The 17,500-nt window shown below is 48.5% G+C and overlaps 1 protein-coding gene across 4 annotated transcripts in view; it reads left to right on the plus strand.

Moving 5' to 3' along the window:
* LOC113591685 (multiple PDZ domain protein) overlaps nt 1-17,500 on the plus strand; it is a 33,287-nt gene that overhangs the window by 13,132 nt on the left and 2,655 nt on the right. For 2 of the 4 annotated variants that reach the window (XM_035529964.1, XM_035529965.1), the window contains exons 11-39: nt 1-35; nt 643-708; nt 796-875; nt 1,956-2,102; nt 2,217-2,387; nt 2,695-2,865; nt 3,012-3,221; nt 3,904-4,050; nt 4,756-5,079; nt 5,464-5,575; nt 6,349-6,547; nt 6,999-7,052; nt 9,110-9,205; nt 9,331-9,420; nt 9,571-9,748; nt 10,139-10,249; nt 11,461-11,520; nt 11,730-11,801; nt 12,998-13,097; nt 13,450-13,646; nt 13,896-13,987; nt 14,173-14,248; nt 15,086-15,289; nt 15,561-15,623; nt 15,910-16,081; nt 16,165-16,310; nt 16,422-16,505; nt 16,797-16,990; nt 17,228-17,375. The exon at nt 1-35 is cut by the window's left edge and continues 179 nt beyond it. In XM_035529964.1, the coding sequence (XP_035385857.1) occupies nt 1-35; nt 643-708; nt 796-875; nt 1,956-2,102; nt 2,217-2,387; nt 2,695-2,865; nt 3,012-3,221; nt 3,904-4,050; nt 4,756-5,079; nt 5,464-5,575; nt 6,349-6,547; nt 6,999-7,052; nt 9,110-9,205; nt 9,331-9,420; nt 9,571-9,748; nt 10,139-10,249; nt 11,461-11,520; nt 11,730-11,801; nt 12,998-13,097; nt 13,450-13,646; nt 13,896-13,987; nt 14,173-14,248; nt 15,086-15,289; nt 15,561-15,623; nt 15,910-16,081; nt 16,165-16,310; nt 16,422-16,505; nt 16,797-16,990; nt 17,228-17,375 (3,799 nt within the window). The remainder of the gene's footprint in view (nt 36-642; nt 709-795; nt 876-1,955; nt 2,103-2,216; nt 2,388-2,694; nt 2,866-3,011; nt 3,222-3,903; nt 4,051-4,755; nt 5,080-5,463; nt 5,576-6,348; nt 6,548-6,998; nt 7,053-9,109; nt 9,206-9,330; nt 9,421-9,570; nt 9,749-10,138; nt 10,250-11,460; nt 11,521-11,729; nt 11,802-12,997; nt 13,098-13,449; nt 13,647-13,895; nt 13,988-14,172; nt 14,249-15,085; nt 15,290-15,560; nt 15,624-15,909; nt 16,082-16,164; nt 16,311-16,421; nt 16,506-16,796; nt 16,991-17,227; nt 17,376-17,500) is intronic. The other 2 variants (XM_035529966.1, XM_035529967.1) reach the window with 2 other exon arrangements.

Below are 17,500 nucleotides of genomic sequence, written 5' to 3' on the forward strand. Positions count from 1 at the left end.
GAGACCGGAACACGTTACCATGGACACCGCTCAGGGTAACTTGTGTGAACTGTGGCTAGACCAATAACAGCTGTAGATCTTGGGAGAGTTATTAACATGGTTTCAGACTGGGATTAAAAATCTTTATAAGGGGTTTGTAAGAATGCATGGGTGTGGGTGTGTGTGCGCTTGTGTGTGTGTGTGTGTGTGTGTGTGTGTGTGTGCGTGTGTGCGCGCGTGTGCGTGTGTGCGCGTGTGTGTTTGTGTGTGCGCGCGTGTGCGTGTGAGCGCGTGCGTGCGTGTGTGTGTGTGTGTGTGTGTGTGTGTGTGTGTGTTTTCCTTCAGCCATAATTACAGCTCTAGATTTTGACTCCAGCCAGGCCGGCCCACGTCTGGGAACTCTCACTCTCTCATCCCTCATCTTCACCCTCTGTCTCCTCAGCCGTCCTGTCATTACTGAGGGGCAGGCGGAGAAAGGCGGAGACAGCTCAGTCACTTTAGATAAGCCCGTGTGTCTTCCTACGAGAAAGGAAGCGAAGATGAGGCACAGCAGAGACCGAAATAAAAACAGGGAGGCTCCTGTGTGTCATTTGTGTTGAGGCCCTTATTTTGATTGGTGAGTGTGTGTGTGTGTGTGTGTGTGTTTCATCTGTGTCCATGCAGACCCGGGAGAAACTTCCATAAACACAGCCATTGTCGTTCCGCCCTGTTCTCCTGATCGGAAAGAGGGTGAGAGAGATTTTGGTTCTGACTTCTCTTACACGTGTGCTGGATTCTTTAGGGTCAGATGGTGATGTGATGCTCTCTGTCCTGCAGGCATGAAGCTGAATGCATGTGAGGAAGAGGAGTTGAAGAAGAGGTGGCAGCGTGTCCTCGGACCCAGCAGTGAAGTCACCGTGAGTAATCCAACTACAGACAGCACAGATTACGCGGAACAGTAACAAGGTTGAATTGCCACGCCATAAAGTTGATGGGAATTTGTATTATAGAATAGGAATGGAGTGGAACAGAATATACAACGCATATATGACTGGGATATTCCTTACACTAGAACCAAATCACTTAGGAAGGGTCATAAAGTTTATAACGTTTACAACTGTTTGCAATGTTTAAAACTGTGTTTCAAACTGTTTGCAGTGTAACTGGTAATAAGCTCAGGAGTCTTGACTGTCCTGTTGGCCAACGACAAGCGTTTTTATTTGCTGAAACAGATTCAGTGCTTTTGGATTATGGAGCTGTGTGAGCTGCCTGTATGGCATGGGAGTGTGAACACACACACTCACACACACACACCATGTACACACGCACACACACACACCGTGTACACACTCACACACACACACCATGTACACACTCACACACACACACACCATGTACACACTCACACACACACACCACGTACACACTCACACACACACACACACACCACGTACACACGCACACACACATACACCATGTACACACTCACACACACATACCACGTACACACATGGAAGTGTGATCTGCAGTGATTGATATGCTCATGCACACACACACACACACACACACACACACACACACACACACACACACACATGGCGTTCACAGAGCTGTAGGAGACTGCAACACTCCATATGATAAATTACAGTTATTTCTGGATTTGGTTACTGTAATTTGTTCAGAAGGTATGTGAATAAAGTATGTGTGTGTTTGTGTTTGTGTGTATGTGCGTGTGTGTGTTTGTGTGTGTGTGTGCTGTCTGCGCGTGTGTGTGTGTGTGTGTGTGTGTGTGTGTGTGTGTGCTGTCTGTGCATGTGTATGTGCTGTCTGTGTGTGTGTGCTGTCTGTGCGCACGCGCGCGCGCGCGTGTGTGTGTATGTTTATGTGTGTTTGTGTGTGTGTGTCCGTGTATGTGTGTGTGTGTGCTGTCTGTGCATGCATGTGTATGCGCGTGCATGTATGTGTGTGTGCGTGTGTGCACGTTTGTGAGTGTATAGGTTGTGCAGGTAGAGAGGTTCAGTGAGAACAGTGGATTGGGGATCAGTCTGGAGGTGAATAACACTCATCACTACATCCGCTCAGTCTTACCTGACAGCCCTGTGGGGATCTCTGGAAAACTCTACAGTGGAGACGAACTGTTGGAGGTGTGATACACACACCCAGACAGACACACACACAGACACACACGCACACACATGTACACACACACACAATCATCATCATCATCATCTCCACTATCTTCATCTGTGTGTGTGTAGGTCAATGGTATATCTCTAAGAGGCAAGTCCCATAAGGAGGTGGTGGTCATTCTGAAGGACCTGCCCGTGTGTGTGTACATGGTGTGCTGTAGGCCTGCTCACCTGCCCGCAACTGACAGCCAAACTGGCCAACCAGAGTTGGAGGAGGTGGCTATAGCATCCACAGAAGAGGTAACCACCCGTAGATAACATGTAGATACTAAATACGTGCTCCGCTGTGTCCAGCTTCACGAGAGTCAAGTTCATTTTGCTTTCTAATCATACTGATTTCCCTTTAAAAGCTGACCAGGCTAAAGGCCGTCGGGTTTGCTATTGTCTGGATTATCTGAGAGCACATAATCCCAACCCGTCTGCAGAGATGCGTGGGGCTAATGGGCTCCTCCGTCCCACCACACGCTCTGTTTGCATCCGGCTTACTGGTCCGCTGGTTTCCAGCTCTGGGAATATTTCTCCTCGCCTTAGTGCTCTTTCTGCGCAGGCTCTCGGTGACGTCGAGGACTTCCTCGTGTCCGGCCAATCAGAGAAGAACACGGGTCGTGTGACTGAGGAGCCGGCAGGAAGTTCCCTGTCGCTGTGGGAGTCGGAGATCCAGGACATCGAGCTGGAGAAAGGGAAGAGCGGACTAGGATTCAGTATCCTAGACTACCAGGTAGGCGGAGCAGTGCACATGACGAGTGTACAGGCAGACATCCTTTCTGTGGTTTACTCAGATATGCGTGCATGTGTTCTCTGGGTGCAGGATAAAGGGATGGAAAGATAGTAACACAGTGTGTGCGTGTGTGTGTGTGTGTGAAGGACCCCTCTGACCCACTTAAGACAGTCATTGTGATCCGATCGCTGGTGCCTGGTGGGGTGGCTGAACAGGACGGGCGCTTGTTGCCGGGTGACCGGCTGGTGTACGTCAACAACAACAACCTGGACTCTGGCAGTCTGGAGGAAGCTGTGCAGGCTCTGAAGGGAGCCAGTCTGGGCACCGTCCAGATTGGGGTGGCCAAGCCACTGCCTGTAAGAAAACAAAAATTAATCTAATAATTACTTAGTGTTACATGGGTGTGTGTGCATGTGTGTATGTATGCGCGCATGTGTATGTGTGCGTGTGTGTCTTTGTGTGTCTTTGTGTGTGTGTGTGATAGTTATTAGATGTGTTTTCTAAGTTGTTAGCTCTGCTGTATCTCTGACATAGCACTGCGTCTTCACACTGTGAGCAGAGCTGAGTGAGGAACCCTCAGCTCTAATGAAACCTGAACATTCAGATCTGTTGACAGTAATCACAATTCCATTTCCTGTTTGGCACTATTAACTAACCTAGACAAACTCACTGCTCAGCACAAAGCTTTGTAAGTGATTTGTGTGATCATGCATATTCAGAGGGCTTCCACCGCACCTCACACACCGAGGAGGATGATGGCCTTGCCCTTCCTCTTCTGTCCTCTTGTGTTATGAATCACAATCACAACAGACAGTTTCTAGTGGAAGGTGCCAAACCCCAGAGCCAGACGTCAGCCAGCCGTCTGGAGTGAGGTGTGATTACCGCTTGGCATATCCTTCAGAATAACAGAATAACAAAAACCTCAGAATAACAGAAACCTCGCAAACCAGAGAGAAACAGAAAAGAAAACTCTATAAAAACAAAGCCCAAACATCCCGCGTGGCCGGTGCGCAGGCGTGAACTCTACTGTCATTCCAGATCGACGCTAGCGATGCAGACCTGGTGGAAGAGACGGGGTTCGACCCAGAGAACGCGACCTTTCAGGACTCCATGAGGGCTCTTCACGGAAGCAGCTGCAGTGAAGACCTGACCTATCAGATGTCCCCAAAGGCCTCCACACCTCAGGTAATCAGCCAATCAGACACCATGATTTAATTCACCAATTATCCCTTTAGCTACCTAGTGTCTGCCGGTCTGCTCTTGTATGGGTCATCTGATAATAGTGTCTGATAATAGTGTTACTGTATAATCAACAGGAGTTTCTCAGTAATATGCTTTAACTAAATTATAATCCTGGTGTTGAGATTATAAACTGCAGTTTGAGATTACAGAAGTTGTTCAGTCAGATCTGTGCTTCTAAATTTCAGCCAACTTGCTGAAGTAGAAGATATAATATGTGCAGTCTAGCCCCTCCCACCTGCTCAGCTGTAGTGCAGTCTAGTCTGTATATCACCAGTAGAATCCTCAAACTTTTCTCCAATTGAGCCCCCTCCCATTCAAAGTGCCCTACTGCCCCACAGGGGGTCATTAGCTGAAGTAGCTCTCTGCTCGTACAGTTTGTCTTGCCCTGCCGACTCAGGGTTTATTTCCGCTTTTATGGGGTGTCTCGGGTGGGCGTCTGAAACGTTGGGAGAGATCGAGCTGTTAAACTGTCCGGAGCCGTGGGATTATTGTGGCAATATTCCCCCTCCTAGTGCTTTGAGGGCCAGGCGCTCCAGATGAGTGCCGAGTGTGGATGGCAGGATTATTTGCGAGTGGTTTGGTCGTTACCGTGATAACGAGGCGTCTGTCGTAGTGTGAAGCAAACATATCCATGTTTGTCATTCCCAGCGGAGCTTTCAGCCGGACGTGTTCATGGACTATCCCTTTACAGTGGCATCTGGAATCGCCGAGGACACGCAGCCGTTTACTCCCGAGGGGAGGGCGGTCCCTCTGAGTCCCGAGGAGGAGACTTTAAGGCTTGACTCCACCCACCCTGAGCTGATCACAGAACTCATCTTAGACAGAATGGAACCAGTGGATCCTCTGATGTCTAGAGCTAGCCCCGCCCACCATTCTAAAACGCCGTCGTTATACTCAGAGGCGGGGCCAATCATGCCTGAGCTTTTAGGTCAAGGGCTTAAAAGCGTTTACGTTGAGGATTTCCAGGAGGAGGTAAAAACTTGTTTTAAATATATCACTTCACGTATGCTGGACATACATATTCATTTATGTGTGGTTTGGACATTATTATTCAGCAGAAAGGAAAAAGAATATTATTATTATTATTATTATTATTATGAATGACAGTGGAATGTAAATGTAACATTATAATCAAATACACGCAAAATAGTAGATGTGACAGCACTCCATTAGTGACTAGAACATGTTTACTCCTCCAAACTCCTCCTACATCCTGCCCATCACATTAGAAACACTCTGGATAGATGCCGGATTCTCCTGGACAGTGCCCACCCCTTTCCTGGACTGTGAGCAGGAATGAGTGTGTTTCTGCTGGACTAATGTTGTGTTCCTGTGTTGAACTTTGAACCCTGCTAGGCAGAGGAAATCTCCATCACCCAAACTGCACCAGAATCCGATGAGCACGCAGTGACGAGGGGGACTAACTTTGAGAGGATCGTCACTGTGGTCAAGGGCAACTCAAGTTTAGGTTGGTGATTTAGTAATCTGACCAAAACACTGCATGTCACTCTGCTGGCTATAGATAGAGCTGTTGTTTTACATTCACCTGTTTTCATTTGGCAAAAACTTTGGCTTCACTGTGAACTAGGGGAGACATCCAACATATTACACATCTGCCCATTACGTGAGCTATTTGAAACAGTACAAATGACAGCTGACAGGTGTTTTGGTTGTGACATGTCCCAGTGCTGGTGTGCCATCTGTGTTCTGCACTGTATGCTTTGTTTACGTTAGAGAGAATGTGAAGATTGCTGTACTTTTAGGTTTTACCTTTTTAGAGGTGTATGACACAATTTTGCACAGTGACGTGTGTTACAGGTATGACAGTTAGTGCACAGACATCACACCTGTTACCTGTGTTACAGGTATGACAGTTAGTGCACAGACATCACACCTGTTACCTGTGTTACAGGTATGACAGTTAGTGCACAGACATCACACCTGTTACCTGTGTTACAGGTGTGACAGTTAGTGCACAGACATCACACCTGTTACCTGTGTTACAGGAGTGACAGTTAGTGCACAGACATCACACCTGTTACCTGTGTTACAGGAGTGACAGTTAGTGCACATACATCACACCTGTTACCTGTGTTACAGGAGTGACAGTTAGTGCACAGACATCACACCTGTTACTTGTGTTACAGGAGTGACAGTTAGTGCACAGACATCACACCTGTTACCTGTGTTACAGGTATGACAGTTAGTGTACAGACGTCACACCTGTTACCTGTGTTACAGGTATGACAGTTAGTGCACAGAAGGACGGTCTGGGCATGTTGATCCGTAGTATCATTCACGGTGGATCTGTGAGCCGGGACGGACGCCTGGGTGTTGGAGATCTCATCCTGGCCATCAACGGAGAGCCCACCGGGAATCTGACCAAGGCCCAGGCGCGGGCTATGCTACGGAGACACTCAGTAATGGACCCTGACATGGGGTGAGGAAAGAGCACACACACAAACACACACACACACGCGCGCGCACAAACGCACACACACGCGCAAACACGCACACACGCACACACACACACACACACACACACACACAATGTTTAAATGAACACAGATTTTCCACTGTTTTATAGATCATGGTGTTTATGATACGCGTCTGTTTACTTTAGCAAGACACGATATTTTACAGCCAGTATAGTTGGTTGTAGTTCCATGTCATGACAGTCTCAGCAGGATCAAGGGAGAATATTAGAGAATAACACCCACTTGTTGTCAGTCTTCAAACACCTCCAGCTTATCTTTGCCCAGCGGTGAGTCCTAGCTGGACGATCACTCTGGATTAGGCGACTTTGCGAGAGGATTGGTTGGGTTCGACGACAGCGTGCAGGTGCGCGTCTGTGTCGGTAGCACCGTGTAAACACGTCTCAACCTCTCTAGATCTCTTTTTAGATCTTCATTCGCTCCAGAGGAGGAGCTCTGCCCCTTCTATATGTGAGTATGTCTAACTCCGACTCGTCTAAACGCATCGGGATGCATCTGGACTCCACTCGCACTGTCTGTCCCTCTCAGTCTTTCTGTCTGCGCTTGCTCAAGTCTGGCTGCATGTCTGTTATCTCTGCATTTTATCCTGATTGGCCGATCAGTGTTTACTTGTCAGAAACCCTCAAACACGGGCCACCATGCTATGCCCAGATTAACCCTTTATGCCCCAGACCCTCAGATTAACCCCTTTATGTCCCAGACCCTCAGATTAACCACGTTATGTCCCAGACCCTCAGATTAACCCCGTTATGTGCCAGACCCTCAGATTAACCCCTTTATGTCCCAGACCCTCAGATTAACTCCTTATGCCCCAGACCCTCAGATTAACCCCAGACCCTCATATTAACCCCTTACACCCAGACCCTCAGATTAACCCCTTATGCCCCAGCCACTCAGATTAACCCCTTTATGTCCCAGACCCTCAGATTAACTCCTTATGCCCCAGACCCTCAGAATAACCCCAGACCCTCATATTAACCCCTTACACCCAGTCCCTCAGATTAACCCCTTATGCCCCAGCCACTCAGATTAACCCCCTTATGTCCCAGACCCTCAGATTAACCACGTTATGTCCCAGACCCTCAGATTAGCCACGTTATGTCCCAGACCCTCAGATTAACCCCGTTATGTCCCAGACCCTCAGATTAACCCCCTTATGTCCCAGACCCTCAGATTAACTCCTTATGCCCCAGACCCTCAGAATAACCCCAGACCCTCATATTAACCCTTTACACCTGACACTCATATTAACCCCTTACGCCCCAGACCCTCAGAGTAACCCCAGACACTGAGATTAATCCCTTACGCCCCAGAAACTCAGATTAACCCTTTATGCTCCAGACATTCATATTAACCCCTTCCACTCCAGACCCTCAGATTAACCCCTTAGGCCCATCATATTAACTCTTTGCACCCCAAGCCTCCAGCTAGAGGTTTCATCTCCTGTAACTCCATTTCTTTAATATTAAGACACTGAGAGACATTTTTGTTATTTAGCAGCTGCTCTTATCCAGAGTGGAGTACACATATTTATCAGCACATATCACAGCGCGTGGCCTTGATGTTCCCGGTGCCTTCCGCTACCAGGCGAGCTACAGGGGAATGTTTAATAACGCTGGAGTGTGAGATGATATCCTGGGGCAGGGGAGGGATGCAGCACCTGCACTACTTCATTTGGGGAGATATCTGCGATGTCAGTGACCTTTGACCCTGGCACACCTGTTCCAGTTCATCCGCTTCTTCTCCAGGTGCATTATGAGCTGGAGCAGGTGCGCCGGAGCCCAGAGACGCTGACCCCTGACCCCATGCAGGGCAGGAATGACGGTCTCGTGAACCGTCCCCCAGTTCCACTAACACTGCCCTTCCTGTCCTGGTGTCTCCCGCCTGCTTCCTCATTAACACCCCTGGCACGGAATCTCTGATTCACTCAAACAAAAGAGGCATCGAGGTATGAATCACCGTTTGATTCAGCGTTCACTCAGCGGTGATTCATTCCATCTGCTTCGTGTCTGCATGCCGAACTGAACTGCGCAGATGAGATTTGATTCACTTCCATTAGATCTGTCATCTCCACTTACAGTGAGGTGTTCATTCCTGAACCAAGTCCTCTTACCAAAGTGTCTGTCTCCTTACTACCAACAAACGCCACATTAGACTTTATGAGAACCTTCACCGTGGGCTGTGATAGGCAACAGCGTTCCAGAGCGTGTGGTTGCTGGGAGCCTGCAGTGGTGGGAGGCCTCTGAATGCTAATTAGCACACAAGCTGGGTGTGTGCTCCTGTTCGCGTGCGTCTAGATGAGAACCCATCACCTGATACGTGCTTGGCTTTGTCTTAGAAACAACGCTAATGTAATTTCTTTGGGTATTTGGAACAATCTATACTATATTTTTCTGACGATGACATATCTAATAAGTGGAGAAAGTCGAAAACAAAGCCGTGCTCCTAAACACTGTGTGTGTGTGTGTGTGTGTGTGTGTGTGTGTGTGTGTGTGTGTGTGTTGTAGTATCACCTATGTGCCAGCTGAGTATTTAGATGAATACATCATCAGTAAGCGAAACATGGAAGACGGTTTTGTCATGGAAATGCTGACTAACACAAGGTAACGGCCACGTGAGCGACACTGTAATAACAGAGTATTAGAAACACAGTCTGATAGGACAGCTGCTTTAGCCGAAGTGTGTGTGTGTGTGTGTGTGTGTGTGTGTGTGTGTGTGTGTGTACTAGGTCTGTAGCAGAGCTTCCAGAGAGGGAGGATGGAGAAGGAGAAGAGAGTGAACTACAAACAGCCTTTACCAACTGGAACCAACCAAGGAAGTAAGTACACACACACACACACACACACACACACACAAACACATAGGCATAATACAGACACCCTCATATGTAGAGTATTGTATCCTACACATGTATGTGGACATGCAGAGTTCCTTTTCCAAGTTGGTGAAGGCATGTGTGTGTGTGTAGGGTGGAGCTCTACAAGGAACTAGGGAAGTCTTTGGGCATCAGCATTGTTGGTGGGCGGGGCATGGGCAGTCGTCTTAGCAACGGAGAAGTGATGCGCGGTATTTTCATCAAGCACATCCTGGAAGACAGTCCAGCAGGACACAACGGGACACTAAAAACTGGAGACAGGATTATTGAGGTAAACAAACACAACATACCACTGCTGCAGACAGAATCATACACACACTTTACATAAAACAGTAACAATTCAAACGAAATAAAAGTGGAGAACTGGAGGTAGAATCATGTTAATAAACATAGGTGACCTGTGTGTGTGTGTGTGTATGTGTGTGTGTGCGTATGTATGTGTGTGTGTGTGTGTGTGTGCGTGCGTGTGTGTGCGTGTGCGTGTATGTGTGCGTGTGTGTGTGCGTGCGTGTGTGTGTGCGTGTGCGTGCGTGCGTGTGTGTGCGTGCGTGTGTGTGCGTGCGTGTGTGTGTGTGCGTGTATGTTTGTGTGTGTGTGTGTGTGTGCGTGTGTGTGTGTGTGTGCGTGTATGTTTGTGTGTGTGTGTGTGTGTGTGTTTCAGGTGGATGGCGTAGACCTGCGAGACGCCAGTCATGAACAAGCTGTAGAAGCTATCCGTAAGGCTGGAAACCCTGTAGTGTTCCTGGTTCAGAGCATCATCAACAGACCCAGGGTCAGTAACCTGCACCACCCTGTACTTACACCACACACACAGCCATGTGCACACACTGACCCCAGATCAGCTGGCCCTAAGCAGAACCAGATGTGGTAGGGCCACACTGTGGCGTTTCATAACTGGATATTCTGAATCGTGCTAGAGCTGCAGAAACTCGACCCAGTATGCTGGACAGCTGGACACGGCCCAGTGTGCTGGACATGGCTCAGTGTGCTGGACAGCTCCTGGACAGCTGGACATGATCCAGTGTGCTGGACATCTCCTGGAGAGCTGGACTTGACCCAGTGTGCTGGACATGACCCAGTGTGCTGGATACCTCCTGGACAGCAGCTCTGGTTTGGGCTGAGGCCTATCAGCACAGTCGGCAGGTTTCTCCAGCTCAGTCCGTGCGGATCCTCGTGTTCAGAGACTGTTGCACTAGCGGAGAAGGTCTGGAACGCTCCCAAGGGTTGGAGTGCTTTAATGGAAGATAATTGAACTAAGTTTGAGAGGAAATGTCCAACCTCAGCCCTTTTTGGACAGCTGATGTCTTAAGAAAAGCCAAATTATTTATCCGTTCAGCAAACTGGATCCTGAATGAGGTCACAGGGCCGTGATGATGAGCCGAGACTATAGCGGGCTTCTGTGGTCCGGAACGCAGACACTAGACACTAGAACGCAGACACTAACACAATAGGGAAGAAGTGTGGTACTATAGCAGAGGTCGCCTGGAGAACTGATCTGAGGTCTGTTTTGTTGAGGTCTTATTTTGTCAGTATGGTACAATCACAGTACCTTACTGGTCACTGTATTTAGCATAGTATTTATCATCGTTTAGCATCTCCATGCTACCACCAATATGTCACTTCCCAAAAAGCATTCTCAGTCAGTGTGAGAATGTTCTGGAAAGAAACCAACATGTAATTAAATGTGTAGACAAACCAGGATAAAGGAACCAGGCTGAAAGAACCAGGCTGAAGGTAACAGGATGAAGAAACCAGGCAAAGCATCTCAACCCATTCTGGCTGCTCAACATTGGCTTAATTATGCCGACTGACCTCGTCTGGGCTGTTACACGGTGTTACCACAGTGTTACTGATGGTGTTACTGTAGTGCGTGACCCGTGAGGACGTATGTGTGTGTGTGTGTGTGTGTGTGTGTGTGTGTGTGTGTGATCACAGATGTGTTTATTAAGCAGTCTTTGATTGATGTTTCTCTTCGTACGACAGAAGCTGGGAGCGGAGTGTGTGGATGGAGCAGGGACCTTCTACAAGTCTGACAGTAGTGAGGTCAGTGGAAGCCGCTGCCGCTCAGGGCTACCACACACCTCACACACCTTTGACTGTTTATTTCCCATTTGAGTTCACTGCATCTGAAAATCAAGTGAGATTTAAAAAGGCTTTAGAAATTACAGTATTTTGATTTAACTGTCATTATAAAATGTTTTCAAGACCTCTCTGTGGTCTCTCTCTCTGCTTGCGTGTCTCTCTCTCTGTAGGATGTTAAGAGTCACAGTAGGTTTTTCCTTCGTCTGTCCACGACTAACCCTTTCACCCCTACTCCATTTAAGGTTTGTGCCTCTGTGTGTGTGTGTGTGTGTGTGTGTGTTTGTATCCAGGCTTTTTGTGTTTGTATGTGTGTGTGCGCGTGTGTAGACAGACTTGTGTGTGATGGTGTGTACTCAGCACAAAAAACCTTTGTCTGGTTTCGCAGTTAACCAATAATTTTGAAGCAGTCATCCAAAATGTCTAAATTGTGTGTAAATAAACAGTGGAAACACAGGCTAATGTATGACAGGTATAATATATGAGATGTGCCAGCTAGCTCACAATACAACAGCACTATAAGTAGGTCGTGATTCCATCTCAGTGCGTTACAGTTCTGTAGCTGCATATAGACGCTGTTTAAGAAATCTATACACCGACCTTTGGTATATACTGCCATCTAGTGACCGTCCCAGGGTACTTCATCCACATTAACCAAATTATAGCAATGACTATGCAGATTAATAAATAGGGTTTTTTTTGCAAGGATTTAAAAATATTGGTAATATATTTCGTTGATGAAATGCAAATTAACTTAAGTATTAGGGCGTTTCTTGATCTTGTACTGTAGTTTTTAAGGAAAGTAGATACTGGAAGGAAAATTCTGTACTCAATGATAACAGCCGTCTTAGGGAAATTACTGCCGTTAAGATTCTCAGCGTAACGAGACGCCGAAATCCTCCGGTAAGAGCTCAAGCACTGAAATACGGTGCTCCAGCTGGGAATACGATCCCTCCAGCTCCGTGAAGGGGGAGCGCTGGGAATACGATCCCTCCAGCTCCGTGTAGGGGGAGCGCTGGGAATGCGATCCCTCCAGCTCCGTGTAGGGGGAGCGCTGGGAATACGATCCCTCCAGCTCCGTGAAGGGGGAGCGCTGGGAATGCGATCCCTCCAGCTCCGTGTAGGGGGAGCGCTGGGAATGCGATCCCTCCAGCTCCGTGTAGGGGGAGCGCTGGGAATGCGATCCCTCCAGCTCCGTGTAGCGGGAGCGCTGGGATTAGACATCCTGCGCTGCTGATAAGGACTTTAAGGCATGCGTTTAGCGATTGGGAGAAAACCTAATCCTGTCTGGACGAGGAACTGTTCTGCACCTACTTCTGGAGTGTTAAAGTTATTTCACCTTCGTCTACCGCATAACCGGTTGAACTGTCTATTCCGGTTAATGTTGTATGTTTTACCTTTTTCCCGGTAACATTAATGTACCCCCTGGTTACCATTGTAGCTGAATCGTGAGGCGGGGAAGGTTTCCCCGACGCTGCCGTTCCTGTCGTTACCGTTGGTCCCGCACATTGGTGAAGAGGATGTGCGTGGCTACACCTGGGGTGAGTGACGTTGCGTCTGTAAATAAGATACTGCAATGACAGCCTGCCGCCACCAGAGGGCCAGAGTGTCGCTGCACGGGTTCATGTTACGTCCGCGTAATGCACCAGGTTCAGGTCTGGCTTGGTAATTTGCTGATAAATTGAATTGTTTCTTTTAGAACACCGACCTGTACCCCGATCAGAGACACGTACATAGCTGTCACTTTAGCTGTCACCTAAATATTATTCACGTGATTTTAGAAGGTGTAAAAACCAAATATATTGATAGCCAATAGCTGCTGATTGATAGCTTATATATTGACAGCTGACACTGTGATTCTGTTGTGGTGTGTGTATGCATTTATGCGTGTAGGGAAGATGCTGGAGCGCTATGGGGGTCTACCTGGTGCCCTCCACATGGTGGCGCTGGAGAAGGGTCACAGCGGTCTGGGTCTGAGCCTGGCAGGGAACCGTGACCGTTCTCGCATGAGTGTGTTTGTGGTGGGCATTGACCCCGCCGGCGCTGCAGGCCAAGATGGACGTCTCTGCGTGGGAGACGAACTCCTGGAGGTGCGTGTGTGTGTGTGAGTGTGTGTGTGTGAGTGTGTGTGTGTGTGTGTGTGAGTGTGTGTGTGCGTGCGTGTGTGCGTGCGTGCGTGTGTGTGTGCGTGTGTGAGTGCGTGTGTGAGTGTGTGTGTGTGTGTGTGTGTGAGAGTGTGTGTGTGTGTGTGTATGTGTGTGTATGTGTGTGTGTATGCGTGTGTGTGCTCTCTGTACACACTGCTCTAGTGGATCTCGTGGCGTTTCTTCCTTTTGTAGATTAACGGTCAGGTTCTGTATGGACGCTCACATCAGAACGCCTCGGCCATCATCAAGACCGCGCCCTCCCAGGTCAAGATCATCTTCATCAGGTGAGCCAGAAGCTACCAGTTTCCTGTTTGTGTCAATACCTAGTGACAACCACCAGAGGGAGCTTGTGGGTTATAGTTTTTTGAAATACTGCGTGTGTTTGAGTGCTGGCCAAACAAAAATGCTCTCAGTTAAGTTAAGATGAAGACATTTCTGTTGATGATTCCTGTGCGTGTGTGTGTTTCAGGAACACAGATGCTCTGAGTCAGATGGCTGTTGGCCCAGTGAACAAGTGCGAAGATGCCCTGGATACGCAAACAGAGGTGGTGGACAAAATGGCAGTACACACACACACACACACACACACACACTCTCACATACACACACTCTCACACACACACACTCTCACACACACACACTCTCACATACACACACTCTCACATACACACACACACACACACACACACACACACACACACACACACACACACACTCACATTCTCACACACACGCACACACACTCACACATGCGCACACACACATACACACATACACACACACTCTCTCACACACACACACACTCACACACTCTCTCACACACGCACACTCACACACACTCTCACACATACTCACACTCATACACATGCACACAAGCACACTCTCACATGCACGCACACACACAAGTACACTCTCACATGCACACACACACACTCTCTCATACGCACACAAGCACACTCTCACTTGCACACACACACTCTCACACGCACACACACACGCACACTCTCTCACACACACACTCTCTCACACACACACACACTCACACAGACACACACAGACACACACACACTCTCACACACACACACTCTCACACACTCTCACACACACACACGCACTCTCACACACACTCTCACACACACACACACACACACACACACTCACACACAGACACACACACACTCTCTCACACACACACACACACACTCACACAGACACACACACACTCACACAGACACACACACACAGACACACACACACACACACTCTCACACCCTCACACACTCTCACACACACACTCAGGAATCATCAACAGAAGTGATGGTCTCTTCATCTTCTCACAATAAATTCCAAACCCATCTCTTTTTTCTCCAAATGGAGAGCAGGAGGAGACACACCCAGACCACCAGGGTCATGTGACCTCCAGTTCAGAAGACCACCAGGGTCATGTGACCTCCAGTTCAGAAGACCACCAGGGTCATGTGACCTCCAGTTCAGAAGACCACCAGGATCATGTGACCTCCAGTTCAGAAGACGACAGGGATCAAGTGACCATCCACCTTGTTGAAGAAGATGGAGCAGCGCAAAAGGCCAGTCCAGCTCACACCTGTGAAGTGCATCTTCATCTGATTACATAATACAGTTTCAGATACTTTACATAAAGTTATATTGATCTGGATTACATAAATGCAATTTCTTCAATATTACATAATCCCAGGTTCAAGATTACATAATCCCAGTTTCATGGTGGTTCCAGAAGTGTCTAAATTCTGTCATGAGCCGAGTGGTGTGATGAATATAACTGAACATTATCACACATGTAGTGACAATCTGTGTGTGCATGTGTGTGTGTGTGTGTAGGAGGGTAGCATACAGGCAGGAGACAGACTCCTGGTAGTGGAGCATGAGATGGTGCTGGAGAAGGTAACACACACACACACACACGCACACTCTCTCTGACACTCACACACACACACACACACACACACACACACACACACACACACACACACACACACACACATACACACACACACACACACACTCTCTCTCCCACACCCACACACTTTACAGTATGTTTGTGTTCTGTATATATTTGTAGTGTTGTTTTTGTGATCTACAGTGTGTGGTGTTGCTGTAACAACATTGTTTCATATAATTATACACAAACTGGATGTGACTCAGGAAGAAGAATCGATGTTTCTTGTAGGTGACATCACCACTGAACCAGGACACGGGAGCAGAGACACTCCCGGTCTGTAGAGACAGCCCCACCCCAATCTTAACATCACCCAATCAGATACGCAGAGGTTCGGACCCGGGGACCACCGCTTTACCCATCATGCCCCTGTGTTCAGAGACACCTCTGGAGCCAGTGGAGAGTGAGTAGAGCAGCGTGAGTGGAGGGCTCTGTTATCTGCCTGTTATGATTCTGGGATTCTAGTTGTGAGGGTGACTGTTTCAGGCTCTAGTCGGTCGACGACCCCTGCAACTTTGTCCTCTGACCCCGCGACCTGTCCCATAATCCCTGGCTGTGAGACCACCATAGATATCTCCAAAGGAAGGACGGGACTTGGCCTGAGCATTGTGGGAGGCTCTGACACGCTCCTGGTAATCTAATCCCGCCCACATTCCCAGGGATTATGTGTACTGTCTCCCAGATTAACGTGTAGTTCGCCCCAGATTAGAGTGTAAAGGTGATAACCTGAGCACATTCTCCAGGGCGCGATAATAATACACGAGGTGTATGAGGAAGGATCCGCCGCCAAAGATGGCAGACTGTGGGTAGGAGATCAGATTCTACAGGTAACGTTACACACACCACCACACGGATCAAACAGAACAGGAATACACACACACACACACACACACACACACACACACACACACACACACACACATATTCAAATAGGTCACAGAAGTAACACAGTTTTCAGTTTCTGTGATGATCAGTCTGTTTTTGGTGTTTAATTTGAATATATTAAAGAAATTTACAATTAAATAAAAATTTGAATAAATGGTTTCAATGTGATTTTGACCTTCTGTTTCTCCCTCTACTCTGTCTGCCCCCAAACACCCCCACACACTCTCCTCCAGGTGAACGGTGTAGACCTGCGCATGGCCACCCACGACGAGGCCATCACGGCACTGAGGCAGACTCCTCAGCACATGCGGCTCACCGTGTTCCGTGATGAAGGTCAGTGTAAGGGGGACGACCTGTGGCACCTGCTGTCCGTGGAGCTGCAGAAGGACTCCAATCAAGGCCTTGGACTCAGCATCTATTGCAGGAGGTACTGCAAACCCCCCAAACACCCCCAGCAGAGAGACCAAAGTCCCCGTTCCACTAAAGCACATCAGCCGGCGTGTGAGCGTGTGTGAACATGCGTGCAGACGTCATACTCGGATGTTTGCCGACACACTGTAGTGGAACAGGAGCGTGTGTGCAGACGCAGACGCAGACCTGTACCCCAGCCTGGTGTAAAACCTGCTGAATACTGACCGTGAGTCATGATGTCATCACCCCCCAGGAACGACGCCGGCGTGTTCGTGTCGGAGATCGTGAGGGGCGGAGTCGCAGACACGGACGGGCGCCTCCAGAGAGGCGATCAGATCCTGTCCGTTAACGGGGAGGACGTACGTGCAGCTACGCAGGAGACTGTCGCCGCGCTGCTGAAGGTAAACAACCAAACACACACTCACTCTCTCTCTCTCTCTCCACTTGATGGGACACGTGTTCTTTATTCTGCGCGTAAGACTTTGAGCAGGTTTCAGTGAAAATCTCTCACTCTGTTCATCCCCCT

This window comes from Electrophorus electricus, chromosome 9 (genome assembly GCF_013358815.1).
Source record: "Electrophorus electricus isolate fEleEle1 chromosome 9, fEleEle1.pri, whole genome shotgun sequence".
Classification (NCBI taxonomy): Eukaryota; Metazoa; Chordata; class Actinopteri; order Gymnotiformes; family Gymnotidae; genus Electrophorus; species Electrophorus electricus.